The sequence below is a fragment of the Ochlerotatus camptorhynchus genome, unplaced genomic scaffold (assembly GCF_037179485.1).
Source record: "Ochlerotatus camptorhynchus isolate MF236.1 unplaced genomic scaffold, CSIRO-AGI_Acam_v1.1 ptg000321l, whole genome shotgun sequence".
Classification (NCBI taxonomy): domain Eukaryota; kingdom Metazoa; phylum Arthropoda; class Insecta; order Diptera; family Culicidae; genus Ochlerotatus; species Ochlerotatus camptorhynchus.
Genome location: NW_027040809.1, coordinates 58,016 through 77,912, shown reverse-complemented (window position 1 = coordinate 77,912; position 19,897 = coordinate 58,016). Strand labels below are relative to the sequence as shown.

Genomic DNA, 19,897 nt, shown 5'->3' with positions numbered 1-19,897 from the left:
AGGTACGACTCGCAAAATTGAACAGTCATTTGTGGTACGGTGAGCGAGGCAATACTTTCGGAGGGCAGCAGAGCGTTGACGTTTTAGCACGCGTAGGCGTGGGTCGTCGTGCTGGGACCATGCGAAAAATAGCATACAGCGAACTATAGCTGATATCACGTAATAAAGGCTTTCATGATATCATATTATATCACGTGATATCATCTATAGCCTTAACTAAAGAGGCTGAATTTATAAAGAGTCAAAATGTCAAATTTGGAACAATCGTTTATCTGTCAAAGTCATATGAAAATTTAGTCCAGTCGAGCAGAAGACCTGTCAAATGGATAAGATTTCGCCTCTTTACCCAATTCAGTCTCTTTAGTCTGAACGTAGTATAATGTGATAATGCCAGGTTTTTTTTTTCCTCTGTTCGGGACATAAAACTACTGCGACCAGTAATTTGATCTATTGTAGTATATCCCGTGTCCTTAGTTTAGTGCATGTCGTATTGCTTCATCACTATTGAGAAATGATGAAGTATTCGGTTTTGATACAGTTTTCATTCTTGCCTTCATCGCAAGGAATCGATTCTAATTGAAAGGTCCCGCTAGTTATACTCTTCGGAGTGTTGGAACACCCTCCAAAGGCGCGCCCCTTTGTCAGTCAAAATTGAATTCCTTAGCAACAAAATCAAAGAATGACACCGATAGCGACCATGCATCAGAACCCTAGTCTTAACCACTTCAAACTAGGGAACAACGAATAGAAGATTAGGAATCACATAGATGAAGACTAACTAGCTCATTTTTTCCTTGTTTAATGATCATCCTCTGTCCAGGAAGCCCGAGGACTTATCACTATCAACAAGGCATACAAAGTAACAAGGACTAAGATGTGTTTCTTTGATTACTGAAAAATCCTGTTCCCCTAGTTTGAAGTAGTCAAGACTAGGAACCGGTGGTAGATCTTACATTTCGTAACGTACCACGAAAAGGTGATCTACCCACGTTACGAGGCTAATGCCAGGTTAGGCATGTAAAATGCATGAGAAAAAAAATACTGCCTGTTAATTTATAATATTTGGCTTAAGAGTCATTGTGAGATTTGGCAAAATGAAAAACCATTGATATTTGCTACTGTTTGCAGTGCCACACTAAGAAGCTCAAGACCTGCAACTAACCAAGCACGTTTTCAGCGACGTTTTCTTGGCTGTTTCGTCATGTCATTATGACGTTATAGTGCTTACGGAAACATGGCTTGATGACAAAATATTTTTACCACAGCTTTTCGGAGATTCCTACATCGTTTACAGATCAGATCGCAGCAATATTAACAGTCATAAATCACGTGGCGGTGGAGTGTTGATCGCTATTTCAACTAATTTCAACGGGTACATTGATCCCACTCCGGTAAATGTTTCTCTAGAATAGCTTTGGGTTAAGTTGAAACTGCATCAATGTTCAGTTAATATAGGTGTAATTTACCTTCCACCTGATAGCAAGAATGATTTACTTAGCGTGAATAACCATATCGAGTCGATCGAGGCGATACATTCACACCTTGGGAATAACGATCATGCTATTCTTCTTGGCGATTATAATCAATCGGGACTTGTCTGGAACACACCAAGCAACGATCGTCCTTCCTTGCAGTCTCTCATCTCTGTTGCTTGCGCCTCGTTACTCGATGGCTTCAATCTGCTAACTATTTTTTTTTTTTTTTTGTAATTACTTTATTTGTACAGGCTTAATTGAGTTCAAGTTAACTATATTACTAATCAAAACATGCGAATCTTGGATTTCGCATTGGTAAATGAAGCAACGCTCTCTCGATGCCAGATTGAAGCAGCTGTAGCACCACTCTCTTTTATTGATGCCGATCAGCCCGCTTTTGAAGTAACTATCAGTCTCGCACAGCCTACTGAATTTGAGAGTTTCCCGGACAAATCTGGACTTGACTTTCACCGCGCTGATTTTGGAGGATTACTTAAAGCGCTTCGCCAAACTGACTGGCACATCCTTGAATCCGCTGAAGATATTGACATTGCTGTAGAGTACTTCACCAGTGTGTTGAAGAGTTACTTGGTTGATTTTGTTCCACTGCGCAGGCCATCTTCGAAACCACCTTGGGGAAATATACATTTACAACGACTCAAACGTCTAAGATCCAAAGCACTCCGATCCTACTGCCAGTCTCGTTGTCCTTTTTCCAAGCAACATTTCGCACGTGCTAGTAACAATTATCGCACGTATAACCGTTATCTGTACAAATGCTACTGCAAACGAACTCAGGAAAATCTACGCAGACATACACGATATTTTTGGAAATTTGTCGACTCTAAACGGAAGGAGAATGGGTTACCCGTTGAGATGTTTCTGGGCGATGAAGTCGCCACCTCCGCTTTGGAAAAGTGCAATTTGTTTGCCACTCACGTTAGAAGGGCATTTAATGGTTCTACGTCGTCTGCATGTCAAATCACAGAAGCTTGTAGAGATACACCTAGTGGGGTCTGTTCTCTGAGAAGCTTTGCGATCACGTCGAATCAGGTGGACTCCGCAATAAACAAATTGAAATACTCTGTGTCCAGTCCAGATGGCATACCGTCATGCATCCTGAAAAAATGCGGCGAAGAGTTGATTTTCCCTCTTACGACACTTTTCAACATATCTTTACGGAAGCGTTGTTTTCCCACAAGCTGGAAAACATCGGTCATGTTCCCCGTTTTTAAAAAGGGGGATCGACAGAACATCGAGAATTACAGAGGAATAACTTCGTTGTGTGCTTGTTCGAAGGTTTTCGAAATCGTAATAAATGATGTACTTTTCGACTCCTGCAAGAATTATATTTCTACGGATCAGCACGGTTTCTACCCCAAAAGATCAACATCTACAAATCTCGTCCAGTTTACTTCGTTTTGCATACGCAACATTGATGCTGGTGCTCAGATCGACACCGCATACACTGATTTGAAATCAGCTTTCGATAGAGTTGACCGCGGAATATTACTGAAACGTCTAGGAAGAATTGGTGTCTCTGCGGATCTTGTTAGCTGGTTTGGATCATACCTTACGGATCGTAGCCTCACCGTTAATATCGGATTTGAGTCTTCGGAACAATTTTCAAACTTATCTGGCGTGCCACAGGGTAGCAACCTGGGTCCTTTGTTATTCTCACTCTTCATCAACGACCTTTCTCTCGTACTACCATCTGGCTGCCGTGTGTTTTACGGTGATGACGTCAAAATATACATGATCATTAAAGGTATCGAGAACTGCTATGCTCTACAATTTCTGCTGAATAGTTTACTGATTGGTGCACCCGGAACATGCTGACGTTGAGCATCCACAAATGTAACGTTATATCGTTTCATCGCAAGCTCAACCCAATTACGTATGATTATTCAATTAATGGTCAGTCCCTTGACCGTTGTCTTCAAGTTCGTGATCTTGGTGTCATCCTGGATTCAGCGCTGACCTTCCGATCGCACTACAACGATATTATCTGTAGAGCCAACCGACAGCTGGGATTTATGTTCAAAATATCCTGCGGGCTACAAATGGTGAGTCGACAAACTGGAAGGAGTGTTGTCCCAACAGCTCTGGTCCTCACAAGTTCCTACCTCACGCTTCCACGGGTCAGCCGATGACAAAGACCGCCAGCAAAAGATGCTGGTAGCGTAGCCTGGGCAATGTCACCACGATAAAAACATGGATCCGGATCGTGGTGATAGCAAAGTGAGGAGGTGCGACCCTCGAGCGTCTGTTCACCATTGAGGTGCGGCTCAAACAGCGTCTGTCTCGGAGCGAGCGGCTGAATAAGAAATGCTGTATCACGTCAGCTACACCTAAGGTGGCAGCCCCACCAACATGATGTAGGTATCGCGACCCCGGTAAGGTAGCATACTGAAACCCCCAACATTACTCAGAAAAACGAAGAAAGAGAAAACAACGAACGGAATTTTCGGCAACCGACCCGGCAACGAAATAAGGACAATGAATGGAAACTCGGTACTTGGAATGTCAGAACCTTAAATAAACCTGGACGAGCGGGCCTTTTGGCTCGTGAACTGCAAAAAGTGAATGTGAGCGTAGCTGCTATTCAGGAAGTACGGTGGCCTAGATCCGGAGAACGTGAATTCCGGGCGGTGGATCCCATCGCCAACACTTCCTTCAAGTATCATATCTATCACAGCGGTGGCGATAGGGCAGAACATGGAGTAGGGTTCATAGTGATCGGGAAGCAGATGAAGCGTGTTATGCGGTGGAGACCGGTAAGCGACCGCATCTGTGTATTAAGGATTCGGGGCAAATTCTTCAACTACAGCCTGATCAACATCTATGCGCCAACCAACGATAAATCCGATGACGTGGAGGACGCGTTTTATGACAGTCTCGATAAAACTTATGATGAGTGCCCAAAACACGACGTGAAGATTGTAATGGGAGATGCAAATGCGCAGGTCGGGAGGGAAGATTTCTTTCGTCCAATCATTGGTACAGAGAGCCTACATACAGTAACCAATGATAACGGCCTGAAACTGATAAACTTCGCCGCTGCTAGAGGTATGGCCATCAGTAGCACCTACTTTGCACGCAAGAATATCCGAAAGCACACCTGGAGACACCCAAATGGCGAAACTTGCACCCAGATCGATCACATGTTGGTGGATGGCCGGCACTTCTCAGATGTCATTGATGTAAGGACTTTTAGGGGGCCTAACATTGACTCAGATCATTATCTTGTTGTCTGCAAAATTCGGGCGCGTCTATCGACCGTTACGAATTCAACGAACCGGAGATCGATGCGTTTCAATATCCATCGCTTGTCAGTAGAAGGTGTTGCTGCAGAGTACCGCCAGAAGCTTGATGAGCGGATTAGCGAAATCAACGTGAACGAGGACCTCAACAATCTGTGGAACACAATCCACGGAGCGGTGAACACAACAGCACAAGAAGTGATAGGTACAGCTCAAAGACGACCACGTAATGGCTGGTTTGATGAGGAGTGCCAGAGGTTGACTGATGAGAAGAACGTTGCCAGAAGCCGGATGTTAGTGTCTGGTACCCGGCTGAACAGAGAGCGGTACAAGGTAGCAAGGGCAGCTGAGAAACGAACCCACCGCAGAAAGAAAAGGCAATACGAAGAACGCGTGATTGCTGAGGCGCAAGAAAGTATGGAACAGAACGATATGCGAAGGTTCTACGCGACTGTCAATGGTGTGCGGAGTAAAACAGCGCCATCTCCCGCCATGTGCAATGACCTTGAGGGGAATTTGCTGACAGATAAAACAATGGTGGCTGCCAGGTGGAAATAACATTTTGAGACATTGTTGAATGGAGAGAGTGAGGGAGTATCGAGGAACAGAGTAAACATCGCAGACGACGATCAAGCTGTGGAGCCTCCAACGCTAGACGAGGTTAAAAAGGCAATACGTGAGCTGAAAAGCAATAAGGCTGCTGGGAAGGACGAGCTCCCGGCCGAACTTTTCAAACACGGAAGTGAGCAGCTGCATCAAGCAATCCACCGTATTCTAACGAAGATATGGGAGGACGAAGAACTGCCTGCTAGCTGGTTGGATGGCCTCATTTGCCCATTATTCAAAAAAGGGCACAGACTCGAGTGCGCCAATTATCGAGGAATAACTCTTCTGAATTCGGCGTACAAAATACTGTCACGCGTTCTGTTTAACAGATTGAGACCGCTTGAGGAGTCCTTCGTCGGTGAATACCAGGCTGGTTTTCGTGAGGGCCGATCAACGACGGATCAAATGTTTACCCTGCGTCAAATCCTTGATAAATTCCGGGAGTACAACTAGCAGACTCACCATCTGTTTATTGATTTCAAAGCAGCATACGATTCAGTGAAGAGAAATGAGCTTTGGCAGATTATGCTAGAACATGGTTTTCCGGCGAAACTAATTAGACTGATTCGCGCAACGCTAGATGGATCGAAATCAAGTGTAAGGGTTGCAGATGAGATTTCGACCTCGTTCGTGACCTTAGATGGATTGAAGCAGGGTGATGCACTTTCAAACTTACTGTTCAACATTGCTCTTGAAGGAGCGATTAGGAGAGCTGGTGTGCAGAGGAACGGTACCATCATCACACGATCGTACATGCTCCTTGCCTTTGCGGACGACATCGATATCATCGGAATTGACCCTAGAGCAGTGGAAGAGGCGTTTGTGCCTTTTAAGAGGGAGACGGCGAGGATTGGGCTCACGATAAGTTCTACCAAAACGAAGTACATGGTAGCCAGCGTGGGAGCAATAGTGGTGTTGGTAGTGTAGTGTTGTTAGATGGTGAACAATTTGAGGTAGTGGAAGAATTTGTGTATCTTGGAACACTAGTGACATGCGATAATGATGTTACCCGCGAGGTGAAGAGACGTATTGCAGCTGCAAACAGGGCCTTTTACGGATTACGTAGCCAGCTGAAGTCCCGTAGCCTGCAAACGAAAACGAAATTCGCTCTGTATAAGACGCTGATACTTCCGGTAGCCCTCTACGGCCACGAATCGTGGACGTTAAAAGAGTCTGACCGGAGAGCATTTGGTGTCTTCGAGCGTAAGGTGCTGCGAACAATACTCGGCGGTAAACAGGAGAATGGCATCTGGCGGCGTCGCATGAATCACGAGTTGTACCCAGTGTATAACGGTACGGATATAGTGAAGCTTATAAAACACGGCAGACTACGGTGGGCTGGGCATGTAGTGCGGATGCCGGAAGAACGACAAGCAAATATTATATTCAGCAGAGAACCCGGTAGAGGTCGTCGACTCCGGGGTAGACCTCGGACACGTTGGCTATTTGCAGTTGAGGAGGACATCAGGTCGCTAAACGTTCATGGCGACTGGAAGCGATTGGCTCAGGACCGAGTCCAATGGAGAAGAGTACTTCGTTCGGCGTTGAATCAACCTGGCGATTCGTAGCCCATCAAGTATCAAGTAAGTATCCTGCGAATTTACCGATCCTCTCTGCCTCCGGTCTCTGTACTGCGCACTGGTGCGATCGATTCTGGAATCCAACTCTGTAGTATGGTGCCCGTACCAGTCAACCTGGACTGGTAGGATCGAAGCAATTCAGAGAAAATTTGTGAGATATGCCCTACGACGCCTTCCGTGGCGAGATCCGTTAAACCTACCACAATATGGAGATCGATGCAGATTATTGGGACTGCAGACGCTTGAGCAGAGACGGAATGATGCCCAAGCGGTGTTTGTAGCTAAACTTCTCACAGGAGAAACTGACGCACTGGAGTTACTAGGTCAACTTAACCTATACGTTCCTGAACGATTACTTCACCAACGGGACTTTTTGCTGCTTGAGCCCCGCAACTCCTTGTACGGCCTTCATGATCCTGTCCGCTTTATGCCGACTAGGTTCAACGAAGTCTACATCCTCTTCGACTTCAACTCTACTGTGGCAACATTTAAGCGTAGACGGACTGAATTGCATTAATGGATCGAGTGAGATTCGTTATTGTGAAAGGTGAGTAATATTCCATTGCTCCTAAATTGTAACGATTATGCTACCTGTATCCTTTTTTTGTTCTCGATTCACCTCTGCCGACGAGGATTGCTTCGGATGATGGAGTTGATAGAATTATTTTTTTTTTTTATGTTTTTGACTACAGTTGATATTTGAAGCCATGTTCACTTTATGTTATGTTCACGGATGTACTGTATTGTGAAAAGATATGGGGTTTTTAAGCAATTTAAATTGGCTTTTCCCCATCACATTCATTAAGACGACAAAAAGTCAGATTAATAAATAAATAAATAAATAAAATAAAAAAAAAAAATATATATTCATAATTACTTACATTGCACCCTCAGATGCACCCGTTTGCTGATGGACGGCGGCACTCCGTTGGACGCCACGCACAGATACGCCGTCATGTGCAACCTGCTGACCCTGGTGATGTGAAGCATCTCTCCGTCGACCACATTCACTGCAAGAGAAAAAGAAAACGAATCGAAAAAGAAACCAAACCACACATACAAAAAAAAGGGAAATCAGAACCGACACAATCTGCCACTCACAACGACTGTAACTAACTAACTAACTAACTAACTAACTAACTAACTATTACATCAAGCTAATCGCTCACAACCAACGTAGCTGTCGGCTGTCGTCTTCCCACTAATTAATTAGCAGCTCGTAATCGAGAAGACCGAGCTGGAAGAGGGGAGCCAACTTACCATTCTCGCCACCGATGGGCATCTCGTCACCATCCTCCCGGCGCCACATGACGTACGGTTCGGGGAATCCCTTCGCCTTGCACGTCAACGTCACGTTGGTTCCTTCCCGGACGACCATGTCGTTGCTCGTCAGCGATTCCACAATCGAGGGCGGCACTAATTGAAAATTAAATTATGTACAGCGTTAAATTAGATTATAATCGTCTGGTTCGGGCTCTTGGTAGGTCCGAGAATAGGATTTGGTGTAAATAAAGAAGCTGTTCAAGCCTCAAAGGACGGGCGAAAACTGGTGGATTCTTAGGAAGGAAGTTTCCCCGAAGTTGACTGTTAATGATCTTGACAATTTCCCGGCAAAAGTTTGCCAGCAACGCATTAAAGGAGATTGAGAGGCAGGCAGCATGTTTTCGATTGCTCCAAAATTCACAACAATCTAAATGGAATATTATCACCGACCGACAGTTCCGGCAAGAGCGGAAACTCCAAATGGGTGCTTCTCCCCTTTTTCCCGACCGAGCACCAACAACTGCTTGTAATCGGCTTTAAACTGTGATAATTGTCTCATTTACCGGGGGCTACGGACGACATCAAGTCCCCATTTTCCGACCGGCAACCTGGTGGAGGCGGAAACATAAAATGACAAAATTATAATCTCAACTGAAATAAACAAAAACACGGAACGTGCAACATAAAATCGACTGACCGACCGACGATGGAAAAGCGATCGAAACGCGTGCCAGGAAAACTGATTTTGCATCGCGTCCACCACTGTTTTGGAGCATTTGGTGGTTTTTCGGTGGACTGGGACCTCCCAATAGTGTAGCAAAATTTATATGATTCATTAGGAAACAGGTAAAAAACGCTACCACTCAAATCGCCCCCGCTTGACTCTCCGACAAAGTGATGGTAGCACGCAAACCACGTGGATAAACGTTCCATAAAATCCCATAATGGCTGCGGCTGGTTGGTTTGAATTTGATATAAATTGGATTCAATCTAATCCATTGGGGGGGGGGGGGACAGGAGGAATGGAAGAACCTTCGGGGTGCTTTATTACCGATGAGCGATTTCCGGTGAACTGTAATAATTGTTTGATTTCTCGACGGCTTCAAGCAGTCGCACGCCGGTCGTTTCAGAGGTGTGGGAAAAGTAATCAGGTTTGGAATGGGGTGTTTTGGTACAATCAGTTTGTCACGGTAATCGTGTTAAGGTTTAATGACTTTTTGCGATTGAGTCGAATTGTTCGTACCAGAATTTATAGCGGGCCAACCATTAATAAAAATTTCGAGCATCTGGACACCCCCCAAAATCGCGACCACAGCTATATTTAAGGAGATACATCGATTTAAAGGTTTGGGAAACCCACCGGCCGACAAATAATGATTTATGAAATATTTTGTACTGGGAAATTTGGATATGAAAATTTCGAGCATCTGGACACCCCCCAAATCGCGATTAGAGCTATATTTAAGGAGATACATCGATTTAAAGGTTTGGGAAACCCACCGGCCGACAAATAATGATTTATGAAATATTTTGTACTGGGAAATTTGGATATGAAAATTTCGAGCATCTGGACACCCTCCAAATCGCGATTAGAGCTATATTTAAGGAGATACATCGATTTAAAGGTTTGGGAAACCCACCGGCCGACAAATAATGATTTATTAAATATTTTGTACTGGGAAATTTGGATATGAAAATTTCGAGCATCTGGACACCCCCCAAATCGCGATTAGAGCTATATTTAAGGAGATACATCGATTTAAAGGTTTGGGAAACCCACCGGCCGACAAATAATGATTTATGAAATATTTTGTACTGGGAAATTTGGATATGAAAATTTCGAGCATCTGGACACCCTCCAAATCGCGATTAGAGCTATATTTAAGGAGATACATCGATTTAAAGGTTTGGGAAACCCACCGGCCGACAAATAATGATTTATGAAATATTTTGAACTGGGAAATTTGGATATGAAAATTTCGAGCATCTGGAGACCCCCCAAATTGCGATTAGAGCTATATTTAAGGAGATAAATCGATTTAAAGGTTTGGGAAACCCACCGGCCGACAAATAATGATTTATGAAATATTTTGTACTGGGAAATTTGGATATGAAAATTTCGAGCATCTGGACACCCCCCAAATCGCGATTAGAGCTATATTTAAGGAGATAAATCGATTTAAAGGTTTGGGAAACCCACCGGCCGACAAATAATGATTTATTAAATATTTTGTACTGGGAAATTTGGATATGAAAATTTCGAGCATCTGGACACCCCCCAAATCGCGATTAGAGCTATATTTAAGGAGATAAATCGATTTAAAGGTTTGGGAAACCCACCGGCCGACAAATAATGATTTATGAAATATTTTGTACTGGGAAATTTGGATATGAAAATTTCGAGCATCTGGACACCCCCCAAATCGCGATTAGAGCTATATTTAAGGAGATACATCGATTTAAAGGTTTGGGAAACCCACCGGCCGACAAATAATGATTTATGAAATATTTTGAACTGGGAAATTTGGATATGAAAATTTCGAGCATCTGGACACCCCCCAAATCGCGATTAGAGCTATATTTAAGGAGATACATCGATTTAAAGGTTTGGGAAACCCACCGGCCGACAAATAATGATTTATGAAATATTTTGTACTGGGAAATTTGGATATGAAAATTTCGAGCATCTGGACACCCTCCAAATCGCGATTAGAGCTATATTTAAGGAGATACATCGATTTAAAGGTTTGGGAAACCCACCGGCCGACAAATAATGATTTATGAAATATTTTGTACTGGGAAATGATTTATGAAATATTTTGTACTGGGAAATTTGGATATGAAAATTTCGAGCATCTGGACACCCCCCAAATCGCGATTAGAGCTATATTTAAGGAGATACATCGATTTAAAGGTTTGGGAAACCCACCGGCCGACAAATAATGATTTATGAAATATTTTGTACTGGGAAATTTGGATATGAAAATTTCGAGCATCTGGACACCCTCCAAATCGCGATTAGAGCTATATTTAAGGAGATACATCGATTTAAAGGTTTGGGAAACCCACCGGCCGACAAATAATGATTTATGAAATATTTTGTACTGGGAAATTTGGATATGAAAATTTCGAGCATCTGGACACCCTCCAAATCGCGATTAGAGCTATATTTAAGGAGATACATCGATTTAAAGGTTTGGGAAACCCACCGGCCGACAAATAATGATTTATGAAATATTTTGTACTGGGAAATGATTTATGAAATATTTTGTACTGGGAAATTTGGATATGAAAATTTCGAGCATCTGGACACCCCCCAAATCGCGATTAGAGCTATATTTAAGGAGATACATCGATTTAAAGGTTTGGGAAACCCACCGGCCGACAAATAATGATTTATGAAATATTTTGTACTGGGAAATTTGGATATGAAAATTTCGAGCATCTGGACACCCTCCAAATCGCGATTAGAGCTATATTTAAGGAGATACATCGATTTAAAGGTTTGGGAAACCCACCGGCCGACAAATAATGATTTATTAAATATTTTGTACTGGGAAATTTGGATATGAAAATTTCGAGCATCTGGACACCCCCCAAATCGCGATTAGAGCTATATTTAAGGAGATACATCGATTTAAAGGTTTGGGAAACCCACCGGCCGACAAATAATGATTTATGAAATATTTTGAACTGGGAAATTTGGATATGAAAATTTCGAGCATCTGGAGACCCCCCAAATTGCGATTAGAGCTATATTTAAGGAGATAAATCGATTTAAAGGTTTGGGAAACCCACCGGCCGACAAATAATGATTTATGAAATATTTTGTACTGGGAAATTTGGATATGAAAATTTCGAGCATCTGGACACCCCCCAAATCACGATTAGAGCTATATTTAAGGAGATAAATCGATTTAAAGGTTTGGGAACCCCACCGGCCGACAAATAATGATTTATGAAATATTTTGTACTGGGAAATTTGGATATGAAAATTTCGAGCATCTGGACACCCCCCAAATCGCGATTAGAGCTATATTTAAGGAGATAAATCGATTTAAAGGTTTGGGAAACCCACCGGCCGACAAATAATGATTTATGAAATATTTTGTACTGGAAAATTTGGATATGAAAATTTCGAGCATCTGGACACCCTCCAAATCGCGATTAGAGCTATATTTAAGGAGATACATCGATTTAAAGGTTTGGGAAACCCACCGGCCGACAAATAATGATTTATTAAATATTTTGTACTGGGAAATTTGGATATGAAAATTTCGAGCATCTGGACACCCCCCAAATCGCGATTAGAGCTATATTTAAGGAGATACATCGATTTAAAGGTTTGGGAAACCCACCGGCCGACAAATAATGATTTATTAAATATTTTGTACTGGGAAATTTGGATATGAAAATTTCGAGCATCTGGACACCCCCCAAATCGCGATTAGAGCTATATTTAAGGAGATACATCGATTTAAAGGTTTGGGAAACCCACCGGCCGACAAATAATGATTTATGAAATATTTTGTACTGGGAAATTTGGATATGAAAATTTCGAGCATCTGGACACCCTCCAAATCGCGATTAGAGCTATATTTAAGGAGATACATCGATTTAAAGGTTTGGGAAACCCACCGGCCGACAAATAATGATTTATGAAATATTTTGTACTGGGAAATTTGGATATGAAAATTTCGAGCATCTGGACACCCCCCAAATCGCGATTAGAGCTATATTTAAGGAGATAAATCGATTTAAAGGTTTGGGAAACCCACCGGCCGACAAATAATGATTTATTAAATATTTTGTACTGGGAAATTTGGATATGAAAATTTCGAGCATCTGGACACCCCCCAAATCGCGATTAGAGCTATATTTAAGGAGATAAATCGATTTAAAGGTTTGGGAAACCCACCGGCCGACAAATAATGATTTATGAAATATTTTGTACTGGGAAATTTGGATATGAAAATTTCGAGCATCTGGACACCCCCCAAATCACGATTAGAGCTATATTTAAGGAGATAAATCGATTTAAAGGTTTGGGAACCCCACCGGCCGACAAATAATGATTTATGAAATATTTTGTACTGGGAAATTTGGATATGAAAATTTCGAGCATCTGGACACCCCCCAAATCGCGATTAGAGCTATATTTAAGGAGATAAATCGATTTAAAGGTTTGGGAAACCCACCGGCCGACAAATAATGATTTATGAAATATTTTGTACTGGAAAATTTGGATATGAAAATTTCGAGCATCTGGACACCCTCCAAATCGCGATTAGAGCTATATTTAAGGAGATACATCGATTTAAAGGTTTGGGAAACCCACCGGCCGACAAATAATGATTTATTAAATATTTTGTACTGGGAAATTTGGATATGAAAATTTCGAGCATCTGGACACCCCCCAAATCGCGATTAGAGCTATATTTAAGGAGATACATCGATTTAAAGGTTTGGGAAACCCACCGGCCGACAAATAATGATTTATTAAATATTTTGTACTGGGAAATTTGGATATGAAAATTTCGAGCATCTGGACACCCCCCAAATCGCGATTAGAGCTATATTTAAGGAGATACATCGATTTAAAGGTTTGGGAAACCCACCGGCCGACAAATAATGATTTATGAAATATTTTGTACTGGGAAATTTGGATATGAAAATTTCGAGCATCTGGACACCCTCCAAATCGCGATTAGAGCTATATTTAAGGAGATACATCGATTTAAAGGTTTGGGAAACCCACCGGCCGACAAATAATGATTTATGAAATATTTTGAACTGGGAAATTTGGATATGAAAATTTCGAGCATCTGGAGACCCCCCAAATTGCGATTAGAGCTATATTTAAGGAGATAAATCGATTTAAAGGTTTGGGAAACCCACCGGCCGACAAATAATGATTTATGAAATATTTTGTACTGGGAAATTTGGATATGAAAATTTCGAGCATCTGGACACCCCCCAAATCGCGATTAGAGCTATATTTAAGGAGATAAATCGATTTAAAGGTTTGGGAAACCCACCGGCCGACAAATAATGATTTATTAAATATTTTGTACTGGGAAATTTGGATATGAAAATTTCGAGCATCTGGACACCCCCCAAATCGCGATTAGAGCTATATTTAAGGAGATAAATCGATTTAAAGGTTTGGGAAACCCACCGGCCGACAAATAATGATTTATGAAATATTTTGTACTAGGAAATTTGGATATGAAAATTTCGAGCATCTGGACACCCCCCAAATCGCGATTAGAGCTATATTTAAGGAGATAAATCGATTTAAAGGTTTGGGAAACCCACCGGCCAACAAATAATGATTTATGAAATATTTTGTACTGGGAAATTTGGATATGAAAATTTCGAGCATCTGGACACCCCCCAAATCGCGATTAGAGCTATATTTAAGGAGATACATCGATTTAAAGGTTTGGGAAACCCACCGGCCGACAAATAATGATTTATGAAATATTTTGTACTGGGAAATTTGGATATGAAAATTTCGAGCATCTGGACACCCTCCAAATCGCGATTAGAGCTATATTTAAGGAGATACATCGATTTAAAGGTTTGGGAAACCCACCGGCCGACAAATAATGATTTATGAAATATTTTGTACTGGGAAATGATTTATGAAATATTTTGTACTGGGAAATTTGGATATGAAAATTTCGAGCATCTGGACACCCCCCAAATCGCGATTAGAGCTATATTTAAGGAGATACATCGATTTAAAGGTTTGGGAAACCCACCGGCCGACAAATAATGATTTATGAAACATTTTGTACTGGGAAATTTGGATATGAAAATTTCGAGCATCTGGACACCCCCCAAATCGCGATTAGAGCTATATTTAAGGAGATAAATCGATTTAAAGGTTTGGGAAACCCACCGGCCAACAAATAATGATTTATGAAATATTTTGTACTGGGAAATTTGGATATGAAAATTTCGAGCATCTGGACACCCCCCAAATCGCGATTAGAGCTATATTTAAGGAGATACATCGATTTAAAGGTTTGGGAAACCCACCGGCCGACAAATAATGATTTATGAAATATTTTGTACTGGGAAATTTGGATATGAAAATTTCGAGCATCTGGACACCCTCCAAATCGCGATTAGAGCTATATTTAAGGAGATACATCGATTTAAAGGTTTGGGAAACCCACCGGCCGACAAATAATGATTTATGAAATATTTTGTACTGGGAAATGATTTATGAAATATTTTGTACTGGGAAATTTGGATATGAAAATTTCGAGCATCTGGACACCCCCCAAATCGCGATTAGAGCTATATTTAAGGAGATACATCGATTTAAAGGTTTGGGAAACCCACCGGCCGACAAATAATGATTTATGAAACATTTTGTACTGGGAAATTTGGATATGAAAATTTCGAGCATCTGGACACCCTCCAAATCGCGATTAGAGCTATATTTAAGGAGATACATCGATTTAAAGGTTTGGGAAACCCACCGGCCGACAAATAATGATTTATGAAATATTTTGTACTGGGAAATTTGGATATGAAAATTTCGAGCATCTGGACACCCTCCAAATCGCGATTAGAGCTATATTTAAGGAGATACATCGATTTAAAGGTTTGGGAAACCCACCGGCCGACAAATAATGATTTATGAAATATTTTGTACTGGGAAATGATTTATGAAATATTTTGTACTGGGAAATTTGGATATGAAAATTTCGAGCATCTGGACACCCCCCAAATCGCGATTAGAGCTATATTTAAGGAGATACATCGATTTAAAGGTTTGGGAAACCCACCGGCCGACAAATAATGATTTATGAAATATTTTGTACTGGGAAATTTGGATATGAAAATTTCGAGCATCTGGACACCCTCCAAATCGCGATTAGAGCTATATTTAAGGAGATACATCGATTTAAAGGTTTGGGAAACCCACCGGCCGACAAATAATGATTTATTAAATATTTTGTACTGGGAAATTTGGATATGAAAATTTCGAGCATCTGGACACCCCCCAAATCGCGATTAGAGCTATATTTAAGGAGATACATCGATTTAAAGGTTTGGGAAACCCACCGGCCGAGAAATAATGATTTATGAAATATTTTGAACTGGGAAATTTGGATATGAAAATTTCGAGCATCTGGAGACCCCCCAAATTGCGATTAGAGCTATATTTAAGGAGATAAATCGATTTAAAGGTTTGGGAAACCCACCGGCCGACAAATAATGATTTATGAAATATTTTGTACTGGGAAATTTGGATATGAAAATTTCGAGCATCTGGACACCCCCCAAATCACGATTAGAGCTATATTTAAGGAGATAAATCGATTTAAAGGTTTGGGAACCCCACCGGCCGACAAATAATGATTTATGAAATATTTTGTACTGGGAAATTTGGATATGAAAATTTCGAGCATCTGGACACCCCCCAAATCGCGATTAGAGCTATATTTAAGGAGATAAATCGATTTTAAGGTTTGGGAAACCCACCGGCCGACAAATAATGATTTATGAAATATTTTGTACTGGAAAATTTGGATATGAAAATTTCGAGCATCTGGACACCCTCCAAATCGCGATTAGAGCTATATTTAAGGAGATACATCGATTTAAAGGTTTGGGAAACCCACCGGCCGACAAATAATGATTTATTAAATATTTTGTACTGGGAAATTTGGATATGAAAATTTCGAGCATCTGGACACCCCCCAAATCGCGATTAGAGCTATATTTAAGGAGATACATCGATTTAAAGGTTTGGGAAACCCACCGGCCGACAAATAATGATTTATGAAATATTTTGTACTGGGAAATTTGGATATGAAAATTTCGAGCATCTGGACACCCCCCAAATCGCGATTAGAGCTATATTTAAGGAGATAAATCGATTTAAAGGTTTGGGAAACCCACCGGCCGACAAATAATGATTTATGAAATATTTTGAACTGGGAAATTTGGATATGAAAATTTCGAGCATCTGGAGACCCCCCAAATTGCGATTAGAGCTATATTTAAGGAGATAAATCGATTTAAAGGTTTGGGAAACCCACCGGCCGACAAATAATGATTTATGAAATATTTTGTACTGGGAAATTTGGATATGAAAATTTCGAGCATCTGGACACCCCCCAAATCGCGATTAGAGCTATATTTAAGGAGATAAATCGATTTAAAGGTTTGGGAACCCCACCGGCCGACAAATAATGATTTATGAAATATTTTGTACTGGGAAATTTGGATATGAAAATTTCGAGCATCTGGACACCCCCCAAATCGCGATTAGAGCTATATTTAAGGAGATACATCGATTTAAAGGTTTGGGAAACCCACCGGCCGACAAATAATGATTTATGAAATATTTTGTACTGGGAAATTTGGATATGAAAATTTCGAGCATCTGGACACCCCCCAAATCGCGATTAGAGCTATATTTAAGGAGATACATCGATTTAAAGGTTTGGGAAACCTACCGGCCGACAAATAATGATTTATGAAATATTTTGTACTGGGAAATTTGGATATGAAAATTTCGAGCATCTGGACACCCCCCAAATCACGATTAGAGCTATATTTAAGGAGATAAATCGAATAATGGTTTGATAAATAATGATAATGATTTATGAAATATTTTGTACTGGGAAATTTGGATATGAATCTGAAAGCATCTGGACACCCCCCAAATCGCGATTAGAGCTATATTTAAGGAGATAAATCGATTTAAAGGTTTGGGAAACCCACCGGCCGACAAATAATGATTTATGAAATATTTTGTACTGGGAAATTTGGATATGAATCTGAAAGCATCTGGACACCCCCCAAATTGCGATTAGAGCTATATTTAAGGAGATACATCGATTTAAAGGTTTGGGAAACCCACCGGCCGACAAATAATGATTTATGAAATATTTTGTACTGGGAAATTTGGATATGAAAATTTCGAGCATCTGGACACCCCCCAAATCGCGATTAGAGCTATATTTAAGGAGATACATCGATTTAAAGGTTTGGGAAACCCACCGGCCGACAAATAATTATTTATGAAATATTTTGTACTGGGAAATTTGGATATGAAAATTTCGAGCATCTGGACACCCCCCAAATCGCGATTAGAGCTATATTTAAGGAGATACATCGATTTAAAGGTTTGGGAAACCCACCGGCCGACAAATAATGATTTATGAAATATTTTGTACTGGGAAATTTGGATATGAAAATTTCGAGCATCTGGACACCCCCCAAATCGCGATTAGAGCTATATTTAAGGAGATACATCGATTTAAAGGTTTGGGAAACCCACCGGCCGACAAATAATTATTTATGAAATATTTTGTACTGGGAAATTTGGATATGAAAATTTCGAGCATCTGGACACCCCCCAAATCGCGATTAGAGCTATATTTAAGGAGATACATCGATTTAAAGGTTTGGGAAACCCACCGGCCGACAAATAATGATTTATGAAATATTTTGTACTGGGAAATTTGGATATGAAAATTTCGAGCATCTGGACACCCCCCAAATCGCGATTAGAGCTATATTTAAGGAGATACATCGATTTAAAGGTTTGGGAAACCCACCGGCCGACAAATAATGATTTATGAAATATTTTGTACTGGGAAATTTGGATATGAAAATTTCGAGCATCTGGACACCCCCCAAATCGCGATTAGAGCTATATTTAAGGAGATACATCGATTTAAAGGTTTGGGAAACCCACCGGCCGACAAATAATGATTTATGAAATATTTTGTACTGGGAAATTTGGATATGAAAATTTCGAGCATCTGGACACCCCCCAAATCGCGATTAGAGCTATATTTAAGGAGATACATCGATTTAAAGGTTTGGGAAACCCACCGGCCGACAAATAATGATTTATGAAATATTTTGTACTGGGAAATTTGGATATGAAAATTTCGAGCATCTGGACACCCCCCAAATCGCGATTAGAGCTATATTTAAGGAGATACATCGATTTAAAGGTTTGGGAAACCCACCGGCCGACAAATAATGATTTATGAAATATTTTGTACTGGGAAATTTGGATATGAAAATTTCGAGCATCTGGACACCCCCCAAATCGCGATTAGAGCTATATTTAAGGAGATACATCGATTTAAAGGTTTGGGAAACCCACCGGCCGACAAATAATGATTTATGAAATATTTTGTACTGGGAAATTTGGATATGAAAATTTCGAGCATCTGGACACCCTCCAAATCGCGATTAGAGCTATATTTAAGGAGATACATCGATTTAAAGGTTTGGGAAACCCACCGGCCGACAAATAATGATTTATTAAATATTTTGTACTGGGAAATTTGGATATGAAAATTTCGAGCATCTGGACACCCCCCAAATCGCGATTAGAGCTATATTTAAGGAGATACATCGATTTAAAGGTTTGGGAAACCCACCGGCCGACAAATAATGATTTATGAAATATTTTGAACTGGGAAATTTGGATATGAAAATTTCGAGCATCTGGAGACCCCCCAAATTGCGATTAGAGCTATATTTAAGGAGATAAATCGATTTAAAGGTTTGGGAAACCCACCGGCCGACAAATAATGATTTATGAAATATTTTGTACTGGGAAATTTGGATATGAAAATTTCGAGCATCTGGACACCCCCCAAATCACGATTAGAGCTATATTTAAGGAGATAAATCGATTTAAAGGTTTGGGAACCCC

The 19,897-nt window shown here is 40.8% G+C and overlaps 1 protein-coding gene across 1 annotated transcript in view; it reads right to left on the bottom strand.

The window, feature by feature from the left end:
- Positions 1-8,335, bottom strand: part of LOC135707868 (lachesin-like) — a 113,088-nt gene extending 104,753 nt beyond the window's left edge. The window contains exons 1-2 of the mRNA XM_065229769.1: positions 8,185-8,335; positions 7,806-7,934 (exon numbers count right to left, since the gene is read on the bottom strand). Of these exons, the coding sequence (XP_065085841.1) occupies positions 7,806-7,934; positions 8,185-8,302 (247 nt within the window). The 5' untranslated portion in view covers positions 8,303-8,335. The remainder of the gene's footprint in view (positions 1-7,805; positions 7,935-8,184) is intronic.
- Positions 8,336-19,897: the final 11,562 nt, after the last annotated feature.